The 12,957-nt window shown below is 47.2% G+C and overlaps 1 protein-coding gene across 1 annotated transcript; it reads right to left on the bottom strand.

Moving 5' to 3' along the window:
* Nucleotides 1-10,551: 10,551 nt before the first annotated feature.
* LOC142250457 (olfactory receptor 6S1-like) lies at nt 10,552-11,487 on the bottom strand. Its single transcript, XM_075322639.1, has one exon. The coding sequence runs from the start codon at nt 11,485-11,487 to the stop codon at nt 10,552-10,554; it is 936 nt and encodes a 311-aa protein (XP_075178754.1).
* Nucleotides 11,488-12,957: the final 1,470 nt, after the last annotated feature.

Raw genomic sequence — 12,957 nt, 5'->3', positions numbered from 1 at the left:
ACGTTGCAACGCTGAAATATGGCCAAACTGGTGACAAATGGCATCTTGGCAGCTTCACGCTTGATTTTTCTCAATTCATGGGCAGTTATTTTGCGCCTTTTTGCCCAACACGCTTCTTGCGACCCTGTTGGCTATTTGCCATGAAACGCTTGATTGTTCGGTGATCACGCTTTAAAAGTTTGGTTTCCCTCTGCAAGACATCTCACAATTTTGGACTTTTCAGAGCCCGTCAAATCTCTCTTCTGACCCATTTTGACAAATGAAAGGAAGTTGCCTAATAATTAAGCACACCTTATAAAGGTGATGTCATTCCACCACACCCCTCCTCATTACAGAGATGCACATCACCTGATTTACTTAATTGGTAGTTGGCTCTCAAGCCTATACATCTTGGAGTAGGACAAAAGGTATAAAAAGTATCATGTGATCAAAATACTCATTTACCTAATAATTCTGCACACGGTGTATATGCTTCTTGCATACTGACTACTCTCCTGATGATGACTCTTGGCTTTGGTTCTAACTATACGTTGCTCTAACAGGGAAACAGCCACCAATCTATTGTAAGTTGTTTGGAGAACCCAACCCGGGAATTTACCGTTTGTAAAATCCACACCTCAATGCACAGATATCATGTCTCTGATTTGATCCAGCAGCGTCCTGTGCTGGGGTCCATTTCCCTTTCCACTGAGCCACAGTCAGGTTCGGTCACTATCCTGGTTCTGAACACTTTGTCTCTGTGTGGACACTTTGTGTGTTCATTGCCTTTCTGCTAACAAGTGTTTTCTATGCTGTAAGTTGGTCTGCTCTATTACCCGGCAGGTGTAACTATTTAAAGGTTCCCCAGACTTCCATTTTCTGCTGATGATATTTCTCATTGGACCGTGAATGGAACTACAGCCTGTCTGCCTAGTTCTTCTCCTGGCAGATTACAACTTTTGGTTTACCTTTAGTGAGCATCTTCCCACAGATTCTTAAACGGAGCCTGTCACCAGGTTTTTCCTTATGAGCTGCGGCCACCACCAGTGAGTCCTTATATACAGCATTCCAGAATAACGTAAAAAAACCTTTATTATACTCACCTTTAAGTCATTCCGGTCCGATGGGTGTCGCTGCTCTCAGTCCGGCCCCTCCTCCATCTTGTGCCAGGCAGATCAATGTGCACATGCGCAGGAGCATAATGGAGGCCTCTGTGTGAATGACGTAGGATGCGTCATGCACACGTGGCTGGGCAGGAGGACAGTGATTGCACAAGACAGGGGAGGTGCCCATTGGACAGACTGCCCCTAGGTGAGTATAATAAAGGTGTTTTTTACATTATATAGAGCAGCCTGGGCTCTTATATACAGTATTCTAGAATGCTGTTGCGCCGCCCTCTGTTGTCACGGTAGTGGCTCTGAGAGGCGAGGTGGCCGAACCAGGCGTGGGTGACAGGCTTTTATAATAAGGAGTAAAAATAATATTTAAAACGGGGAGAAAGAAAATAAAATAAAGAGTTTATGACGCCAGTTGAGGTGTTTGGCTTTGGTAAGGCCAGGCACTGCTGAAAGGCCCTAGGAGTTAGGTGGTGATGGACAGTGCCAGAGGGTTGTCCTTTTGCCCCCCCAAACTAGGGCTAAGTCCTGGGGTATGTGTTGAGGAAGGGATGGCGCAGCAGGGAATAATTAAGCCATAGACAGGACAGGGAGCTTTCAGCTTTTACTGGAGCTCTGCATAGTGTTAACACCGCATCCAATGATGGGGGTACTTTTTGCACTGATTAGAGTCGGTTCCTCTGCTATATAGTGATAGTGTACTTGTGACGCCCCTGAACTAGTCAGGGTGTCACAGGGTACTGCACTCTTTCTCTTTTGTTGCAGGGCTCAACCCCCCATGGTTCTGGGATCCTAACCTTTGGTATTGCTCCATCAGCATTCAAATCCTAGCCACACCTCGCACCACACCCTGTCAGGCACACCAGTGGGTGGTCTAGCTGGAACAGGGCCACCCGCCTAGGGGTCAGACAGACCCCACCTAGGGGTCAGGCCAACTGGTGGGAGGGGCTGAGTCAGAGCAGTGGTAGCCCTCAGAGAGTGAAGAGCTGGAGGGAGTTGAAGCTCCTTGGGAGACGTTGGTTAAGTCGCAGACGGTGGTCTGGGACCGGAGGAGTCGGAAACCCGGTCGCAGGGTATTAGAGAGGGGTGCCAGACTTAGTTTGGGAGAATAGTCGGCACCGGAAAATCTAGTAACCAAACCGGTACCGAGTACGGCAGGGTACTGGACCCTAGATCAGGGAGTAGCTTCACGCAACCTGATAATTAACCTGTGCAGGATAGTCTCTTTATGAACTTTTTCTAAGAGCTCAGCGATCGAAGGCATCAACACAACGAGAGGGATAGGGCTTTCCAGCTTATGCAGCCCATTGAGATCCCAAGTGTCAGCGATCGAGAGCACAGCTCCTCTAACTAACCGTAGGAAGTGGGACCCCGAAGGCTTCAGGTTGAGGGGTTACTCAGAACATCTAAATTCTAGTGCATGGAGGCAGGTTACAGACCATCAGCAATACTAACGAGAGCGGACTCCCGGACGAGCTCCCCTGAAGTGGCAGCGGCACCCAGAGACTTGGTTTACTACTGTGTCGGAGTCTGCTTTATGGTCGCATCAACACCAACATTGCCTGAGTGAGTACACTGCCTTCCCCTGCGTCCAACCTGCACTACGCTCCACCATCCAAAGTCCCAGGGCCTCCCCTACCCGTGGAGGGAACGTCATCTGGCTTCCTCACTCCATCTCCCTCGGGTACTGCCATCGGCAGTGATGGTACTCCCCTTACCGCGAACCACGGGTGACGTCACGAACATTAATCCCCTGTAAATAGTTCCCTTTCATTTTCGAGTGACCCGGAGCCCCCCGGGTCCGGAGACCCTCGAGCCACAGCAAACCTGGACCCGAGCAGTCCAACTGCTGCAGGGGTGGTACAGCTCAAAAACATTGGCGTCACAAACAGGATTCGGACTGGACCCACTAACCTGGGTGACGTGCACCTTGAAAAATCCAAGCTGCGGTGTCAAAATTGAGTTCCCGCCATTTTCCGCCATTTTTGGCGCCTAAACGCCATCTTCCCGACCAAAAGAGTGCAAAGCTGAAGTTCTTCCCATCGTCCGGAGAGCACGGCCTGAACCGGAAGTTCCCAGTGTTCCCCTGTGCTAGAGGATTGCGGACGAATACCAAGGGGGTGTGACGGGATGCAGCAACGGAAGTGGAGCAGGGATGCCGGGACTCTGCTCATAAAGTTCCTAGACGTCGCAGCAACAAGATGTCGGAGCAACGCGACTGGTCGACAGAAGATGCTGCTCCCAGGACAGCTGCTTGGATAGAGATGAGGAGTGCGGCAGAGGCGGTGCAGGCCCACGAGAGGGAAGCCCTGCGCGTGGAGTGGGTAAGCAGAAACCTAGTTTCGGTTGATCCGGCCTACCCGGCCGCGGAACCCAGTCTGCCACCGGCCACCACCACTGTCCTTCCGCATCCTCCGTCCGCGACAGCAGCTTCAGCCGAGACCCTACCCGCAACACCGGCAGTGGGATCCTCGGCCCCCGCGGAGGACGACCAGGCCACGAACGCCAATCAAGTTGCCCCAGTTCCTGTGGCTTCAGATCCAGAAGAGGCGGAGGAAGAGATGGATTCGGATTCCAGCACCCCGGAAGCCACCTGGGTTCCACGATTTGGAGGAAATGGCTACAGAGTCTCCCTGTCAGCACGGTCAGTGCCGGAGATATTAGTGATGGAGGTGGAGGAGGAATCCACCTCAGATGATGAGACCCCGGATGATACTATGGAAGTTGTGGTGCCCATATGTTGCCGCTGCAGCCTGCCAGGGCACTTTGCTAGGGTGTGGCCAGGGGATCCCCGACACTAAGGAACCGGTACTCAGAAGCAGCAGCGGTAGCTGAACCGGGATGGCTACCTGCCAGTTTGTTTAACAGTTGAAAAGTGTCTGTGTGGACCTGCACCCTTGTTGAACGTTCTCCGGTTTCATGTTTGAGTGGAGAAGGCCGCCGGGACTTGCTACAGGGTCCTCGGTGGAGGGTGACAGGAGGGTTAATGCTCCGGATAGACTGTGTCATCCTTGTTGAACCTTTTTCCATGCTCTGTTAAAGGTAAAAAGGCAAGCAGGGTCTTGGACTGTGCGGCGCTGGTACACGGCACCAGGGGCCCTTGATGGAGGTTGGCACAAAGACTAACGGCTACCAGGTTACTCAGGACTGTTACCAGAGTAGTCTTTTACACCTCCAGGACTTCAAGGCCGTCACAAGTAACCGGGGTATCCAAGTTGTTTGAGTGGCGGGTTGAAGGGAGTGGGACAATGGGAATGGACTGTCGCAGGAAGAGACTGCAGCAGAGTAGGCTGAGCCACCGAGTACCGCTAAAACCAGTAGCGTTCCCCATTGTTATTTTATTAATTGAGCTCTGGGAGTTTGACGCAACGTTTAAGTGTATTGCCTCACCTGTGAGGGATGAATAAATGTGCATAATTTGTTACTTTTTTCTCTTTCAGTTGAAAGAAAATAAATCCTCTGGCTGTCCTGTAGCTTGGGGATGAGCTACATTTATCCAAGGGGGAATGTGACGCCCCTGAACTAGTCAGGGTGTCACAGAGTACTGCACTTCTTTCTCTTTTGGTGCAGGGCTCAACCCCCCATGGTTCTGGGATTCTAACCTTTGGTATTGCTCTATCAGCATTCAAATCCTAGCCACACCTCGCACCACACCCTGTCAGGCACACCAGTGGGTGGTCTAGCTGGAACAGGGCCACCCACCTAGGGGTCAGGCCGACTGGTGGGAGGGGCTGAGTCAGAGCAGTGGTAGCCCTCAGAGAGTGAGGAGCTGGAGGGAGTTGGTGCTCTCTGGTAGACGTTGACTAGGTTGCAGATGGTGGTCTGGGACTGGAGGAGTCAGAAACTCGGTCACAGGGTATTAGAGAGGGGGTCTCAGACTTAGTTGTCGAGAACGGTCGGCACCGGAAAAACTAGTAACCGAACCGGCACCGAGCATGGCGGGGTACTGGACCCTAGATCAGGGAGTAGCTTCACGCAACCTGATAAATAACCTGTGGAGGATAGTCTCTTTATGAACTTGCCACAAGAGCTCAGAGATCGAAGGCATCAACACAATGAGGGGGATAGGGGTTTCCAGCTTATGAAGCCCACTGAGATCCCAAGTGTCAGCCATCGAGAGCACAGCTCCTCTAACTAACCATAGGGAGTGGGACTCCGAAGGCTTCAGGTTGAGGTGTCACTCAGAACATCTAAATTCTAGTGCATGGAGGCAGGTTACAGACTATCACCAATACCAATGAGAGCGGACTCCCGGACGAGCTCCCTGAAGTTGCAGCGTCACCCAAAGACTTGGTTTACTACTGTGTCAGAGTCTGCTTTATGGTCGCATCAACACCAACATGGCCTGACTGAGTATGCTGTCTTCCCCTGTGTCCAACCTGCACTACACTCCCCTACACTCCACCATCCAGAGTCTCGGGGCCTCCCCTACACATGGAGGGAATGTAATCTGGCTGCCTCGCTCCATCTCCCCCGGGTACTCCCATCGGCAGCAGCGGAACTCCCCTTACTGCAAACCACGGGTGGCATCACGAACATTAATCCCCTTAAAATAGTCCCCTTTCATTTTCGGGTGACCCTGAGCCCCCCGGGTCCGGAGACCCTTGAGCCACAGCAATCCTGGACCCGAGCAGTCCGACTGCTGCAGAGGCGGTACATTCTCTCCCTCTGCCACTATCTACCTACCTGGGAGTAAGTATCTAGGTATCCTGGGATTCCCAAGGCAAATACAATCTGGACTGATAATCCCTTGTGGTGATCGGGTGACTGGAATCCTGAAGGAAGACTCTCTATATCTTCTAGAAGCTTCCAGACTCACACGTGCCACTGTGCTCCCAGGAATTTCACTGCCCCTTGTAAAAAGGCTGAAGTCTCTCAGTTTTGTCACCGACCTTGAAGGCACCAGTGACCTAGGGACTGATGCCCTGACAAGTGTAGTTGGCCCCTCCAGAGGTTCTAGAAATCACCTCAGGACAGGACCTCTCCTCAGTACACTTCTCAGAAGTCCCATTTGAGGTTTGAAAACCTCATGTAGGGGACACAGCTAACAAATATAAGAAGGTACTGTGGTCAGATAAGATCAAAGTAGAAGTTTGGGGGCTAAATGCAAAATACTAGGTGATGTGGAAAATTAACACTGCACAGCGCCATGAAAACAACATACCCACAGTCAAAAATGTTGGTGGAAACATCATATCATGGGGATGATTTTCTTACCAGGGACAGGGAGTAAATTGAAAGTAGATAGGGCTAAATTCCATGCAATCCTGGAGGAAAATTTGTTATAGGCTGCAAAAAACTTGAGACTGGGGCGTAGTTTCATTTTCCAGCAAGACAACAACCCTAAACATCATGCCTGAGCTACAATGGAAAAATTTAAGTCACAGCATATTCATGTGTGTTAAATGGCCCAGTCCCAGTGCAGCCCTAAATATTCATGTGTGTGAAACGCACCAGTCTCAGTGCAAATCCCATTGACAATCTGTGACCAAACTTGAAAATTACTGTTCACAGACGCCTCCATCCAATTTCATTGAGCTAGAGTTATTTTGAAAAGAAAAATGGGCCACTATTTCAGCTACTAGATCTGCAAAGGTGGTAGAGACCACCTTTGGTGGTCCAACTGTACAAAGTATTGACTCAGGGTGACTCAGTACAAATGTAGGTAACAATTTTCTGGCGTAAACAAATGCCACTAATTTTAAAGAATCAGACAAACAGGCATGATCACTCAGTGTCTCGCAAACAAATGTGCGACTTTTCAAAGATTTTACGCCACTTTTATGGTGATAAAGCTTTGATGAATTGGCCACTGTGTGTCTTTAATTGATTTCATTAATCAAAGCCAGCATGGCTTTATGACCAATAAATCTTGTCAGATCAACTTGATTTCCTTCTATAACAAAGTCACTGATTGGTTGGACCAGGGGAATGCTGTGGATATTGTATATACCTTGACTTCAGTAAGGCATTTGATAAAGTATCACATGACATCCTCATTGAAAAAATGATCAAATATGGAATTTAACAAAAAATCAGTTAGATGGGGTCACAACTGGCTTAATGATCGTGCACAAAGAGTACAACTAAATGGCTACACATCAAACTGGAGGAATGTTAAAAACGGGGGCCGCAAGGTTCTGTCCTGAGCCTAGTGCTGTTTAATATCTTTATAAATGATGTGGACAATGGAATTGCTGGGAAACTCATAAAATTCGCAGATGTTACTAAGATAGGAGGAGCAGCCAACACTAGAGAGGAAAGAGATCGTATTCAAAAGGATCTAGACACACTCGAACAATGGGCCGAGGAGAACAGAATGGTGTTTAACAGGGACAAATGCAAAATTCTACATCTGGGTAAAAGAAATGTAAAAAGCATATATAGTATGGGAGGAACAGAACTAAGTAATAGCACCGGGGAAAAGGACTTGAGCATAACAGTGGATCCCAGATTCAACATGAGCCAACAATGCGGAGCTGCAGCTAAAAAGGCCAACAAAATTCTGGGATGTATCTGTGACGCCCTGGGCAAGCCAGGGGTCACAGGTCACAACACCACACTCACCCCACATCCCCTGCAGGTACACACAAGGTCAAAACAGAAATCCTTGTTGCCTTCCTCCAGGAGCTGGTGTCCACACCAGGGGGTGGGCCAGGCGGTTGGTTCCACCCACCGAGGAGTTCACAGCTCTGGAGGCGGGAAAACCAGGCAGATTAGCTTGAGAGTTGAAAGTGAAAGGAAGTGAAGTGAAGCTGGTGAAGTGGTAAAGGAGGAAAGTGAGAGCAAGAAGCCTGAAGTTAGTCCGGGTGTGTGCCCCGGACTGAGACAGCAAGGTTGGCAGACGGCGGTGACCGTCTGCAGGCGAGACTGATTGGAGGTTGCCGAAAGGACCATGGACGGGTGGTGACCCGGCGGTACCAGAGCGGTATACGAAGATTAGTCAGCACCAGGGCAGGGGCCTTTCGGATCCCGGCAAGGCTAGGAGTCGCCATAATTTGCCAAATCCGTCAGTGAAGGGGACGACTGTCTCCCAACAACCAAGTCCCGATTGAAGGCAACAGTCCAACCGTTTGTCAGGTTTCCAGGTTTTCCAGTTCTCTTTTGAATGAGCTTGCCCTCAGTTAACATGGAGTTTAAGGTTCTGTTGCCCTACTTCCTGTCCAGCTGCTTAAAAGGCCGCCTCTCAGCCCAGTCCAGTGCCTGAGTATACTGCTTGCTGTGTGCTCCTGCTTTGCTGTTTCTACTTCCTGATTGCCTTGGATTCTCCTGAAACTCTACCGACCGACTCTGGACCATACCCGGTTTTCTTCAAGCTGTGCCCGGACTCCGTCTGCCGTCTTTGATCAGCACTCTGCCCGGTTCGTAACCACTCTGGACAATCATCCCGTACGGACACTCCTGGACTATACCACTTGCCCCTTGTGTACCGGCTGCCGCACATTTAGGCCTTCCAGGGTTGATTGCCGGACAGTCCCTGTACAGGGGTTCGCTCTGGTGGTCTCCCTGGGGGAGTCCGGTGCGTGGCCCCGGGAATCCCCTTCGCTCCGTTTTGTGTGTTGTTTTACTGTGTTTATTCCCGTTGTGTATCTACCGTGGTGACATATTATATAACATCTTGTACCAAGAACTCGTCTCTGTTGTCATTGCCCTAACGCAATCGAAATCCTCAGAACATACAGTAGTATTACACCGTTAAGGGGAGACACCGCCACCGCCAAGGCACCAGTTTCCCAGGGCCAGCGCCTGCGGGCAAGAGTGGAGCTCCTCCGGCTCATATCCAGGCTGGGGAGCGGGTTACCGGTGGGAACCCATCGCTACCAAACAACAACACATAGGTGCAGGAAAGAGACCGTCACCGTCAACTGCAGGGGACATCCGCAACGTAACCCTCTGAGGGACCCGTCCAACCAGCCGTTTGTTTACTGAGAACTGTGTCGTGTTTACTGGCTGAGTGAGTACCTCCGTGCCGTGCGGCACAGCGCTACCCCTTCGCCCCTGCACCTCCACAGGCCCCATAGCCCGCCTGTCCACCATCCCAACTCCCTCACTGGGCCCCGGGATCACCAACCCCTACCCACGGAGGGGCAACACAACAACTGGCTGCTCCATACCATCACTCCCAGGTTCCCCCAGCCAGAGCAGCGGTGGTGTACACTCAATCACCACAACCATGGGTGGCGTCACGGACAATAAACAATCCCCACAATCAAACCCCTTTCACTCACGGGCGAGGAGCGCCGCTAGAGTCCCTGGGATCCGGCCCATCGCTCGAGCCACCGAGCAGCAGCAGGCCGCAGCAGCCGCGGCAGCCAGACCCGAGTAGTGGGAGAGCGCGGCGTTCCCTCCTCCGCCCGCGACATATCAAGACAAGCATTGAATCTAGATCAAAAGAGGTAATTATTCCCCTATACTCTGCCCTGGTCAGACGCCACCTGGAACACTTTGTACAGTTCTGGGCGTTCCATTTCAAGAAAGACATCGATATATTAGAGCAAGTCCAGAGAAGAGCAACCAAGATTGTAGAAGGTCTGCAAACCATGTCGTTTGAAAACCAGCTAAAAGAACTAGGAATGTTTAGTTAGCAAAAGAGAAGGCTGAGAAGAGACTTAAGAGCTGTCTACAAATATCTGAAAGGAAGTCACAGTGTGATGGGAACCACCCACCAACCACACAAGGAAGTACAAGAAGCAATGAGATGAAACTAAAAGGAAAGATATTCAGAGTAGACAGTAGTAAAAACTTTCTGACTGTGAGTGCAGTCAGGGAGTGGAACAGGCTACAACAGGAAATAGTGAGGGAAGTCAGGGAGTGGAACAGGCTACCACGGGAGGTGGTGAGCTCTCCATCAATGGAAATCTTCAAGTGAAAGCTGAATAAATATACAGCTGGGATGATTTAAGAAAACCGTACGAACACTGAACCAAAATCGATACCCTTAATCAGCATAGGGTTATTATTGCAAACACAATTTGCCCAAAGGGCAACTAGAGGTACCCTAACTAAAGATTAATACAACTTAACTTTTATTCACAATTCTAACTAGACAGATCAAACTAAAATATTAGCATGGAGAGCAACCTAACACTAAGTCATGTATCCGGCCGCGGACCAGATACTATAAACAAGTGGACAAAAGTCCTACAACATTAACAGGTTGGTATTGCCCCACTCTGCCTATTGGGGAGACTATTAGCTTTCTATAAAAGTTACGTTTTATAAATCTTTAGTTAGGGTACCTCTAGTTGCCCTTTGGGCAAATTGTATTTGATTTAGGAAAACCTGCACTCACAGTGGGTTGGACTCAATAGCCCTTGAGGTCCTCTCCAACTCTACTATTCTATGATTCTATGATTCTTTAAACAACATGTTCATTATGAGTCTATAGATTTTTGTTTGTCCATTAAACGCCTATATATATATATATATAAAGTATTTTTCAATATGGATCTTCTCATTATGACATTTTTTGGACAATCTTCTTCACGGCTTCTTTCACCTCCTGATTCCGTAGAGTATAGATAATAGGATTCAGAAGAGGAGTCACTATGGATGGGATGACAGATATTATTTTATTCAGGTGCAGTAGGCCACCAGAAGTGGGTCGGATAAACATGAACATGGTTGTACCATAAAAAAGAATAACCACTGTTACGTGTGAGGCACATGTAGAGAATGCCTTCCGTCTTCCGGAAGAAGTTGGAAATGTGATCGTTGTCTGAATAATACAAATATAAGATATGGAAATGATCAAAAAACTACCAAAAATTACAAAACAAGCAAAGGCAAAAAACAACATTTCAGTACTTGTTGTATCAGAGCAGGACAACCTGATCAAAGGAGCAAAATCACAATAATAATGGTCAATTTTATTTTCAGAACAAAATGAAAGATTTGAGACCTGTAAACACAGAACAAATACTATGATAAAGCCTAAGAACCAACATCCCAACAGAAGGTTGAAGCAAATGTCAGGACTCATGATAAGTGTATACCTTAAAGGCTTACAGATGGCGATGTATCGATCAACAGCCATGATGGCTAACAGAAAGTTCTCCACTACACCGAAAGAAAAATGGAAAAAAAATTGGGTCATGCAACCAGCTCGAGATATGGAGTGTTTCCCTAAAATCAAAGACCACAATAGTTTAGGAACAGTGACTGAGGGGTACCAGATCTCTAAAAAAGAGAGGCTACCAATAAAGAAGTACATGGGTTTATGAAGACGTTGTTCAATCCTAATTATGGCAATGATCATTATATTGGCAGTAATGGTAACAATATAAATAGTCAATATAATAGCAAAGAGGTAATGTCCCAATGCATTAAAGTTGGAAAAACCCGAGAGAAGGAATTCTATAGTTGTGGTTTTGTTGTACACTAATTTATACATGATTCATTAATCAACAGATCCAAAGTTTAAATCGTTGTTGTGCGTTTTGCAACGTACAAAAAAAATGTTTAAGACCAGTTCCCAAAATTAACTAAAACTGAGGAAATTTTCTTGGGCTAACAGTAAAGCACCCATCATTATCACAAAAGGGGTCTGCTTTACAGTTCTTGGTGGACTAAAAGAATTAAAAAAAAATTTGAGGTATTCCGATGGAGATGAAAATTGAAATTACCGATGGTTCAAATTCCATAAACATCTTTCCGGGATTTTCATAATTTCATGAATTGCCTGACAAAAGCCTGGTAATATCATTGAGAAAATCAATTTGAGTATAATTTTCTAGATATAATGGTTCAATAGGGTGGTAACGGAAGGCCATGCAACTGTAGAAGAAAATAACCACAGCACTCCAAGAGATGTAATGAGAAGATTAAATTATACTTTATTGAAGTGTCAGCATAAAGCTTCACCATGTGTAATGGGAACAGTGCTGACCACAACTTTCCTTTACAAGCAATTATTTTTTACCATATCCTTTACATGTTTGCCATAATTTCCTAAAAAGGTTGAACTTTTCATACGTATAGAGCAGTTAAACATACAAGGTGTTCCAAAGTATCGGAGCAATAAGAGGTTAGGAATAGTAGTAAAGTTGGAATGTGGAAACCATCCTACCGGTAGTGAGAGGTGTCTGGAGGAAAACTTGTAGCAAAGCGAGAGATACAGCCCTTCCTGGTTACAGTGGTTAAGTTAAAGATAGGGTGCTCCTAATTCAAGGCACTCACCTGGACATGGCAAAAGGAGGCACATATTGGTGCATGGACACTCTCCTAGCAAAGGAAACTGCTTCGACTTGCTGAAAAGGAGACTTCCAGTGGGCTGTGATCAGAAAACAACTGAAGAATAAAATGACGTTGTGCGCCACTTCCAATGGAGCCCTGAACTGCTCCACAATGGATTCAATGCAAAGGTAGATTAGACTTGGTTTTATTGGCATATAGAAATTAGTATTAGAGCTGTTCAACGTGTTTCGGCAAATGCCTTCTTCAGGTACATGTGTATCATAACCTACCGGTAGTAGTATTAGATAACACCATCCAGGACACAATACCATCCAGGTAAAGTTCACATTTTTTTTGCAGATAATATTTAGAATATGGCTGAATATTTCAAAATTGGATTGATGTCTTCATCGGGTTGGCATATATCGCTTGACAATATTTATACTGTTCAGATTAATAAAACAGAAGAGCATGTTATGTGTATGTAGATCTTTTTGGAACCTGTCAAATTTTGAAAACAAGTAAAAATGAAATAATGATGAACATAAAAATTTTGGAATAGTAAAAAGCCCAAATTCTAAGAAAGAATTTTAAAGTATAAAGCAGAACCTGGTCAAAAAGTAAAAAGGGGACTGGAGTACAATATATTGTGTAGAGATAAACCTTTCTTTGATAAGATGAATATGAA

Source organism: Anomaloglossus baeobatrachus, chromosome 9 (genome assembly GCF_048569485.1).
Source record: "Anomaloglossus baeobatrachus isolate aAnoBae1 chromosome 9, aAnoBae1.hap1, whole genome shotgun sequence".
Classification (NCBI taxonomy): domain Eukaryota; kingdom Metazoa; phylum Chordata; class Amphibia; order Anura; family Aromobatidae; genus Anomaloglossus; species Anomaloglossus baeobatrachus.
The sequence above is the reverse complement of the archived record's forward strand: the minus strand, read 5'-3'. Positions and strand labels throughout refer to the sequence as shown.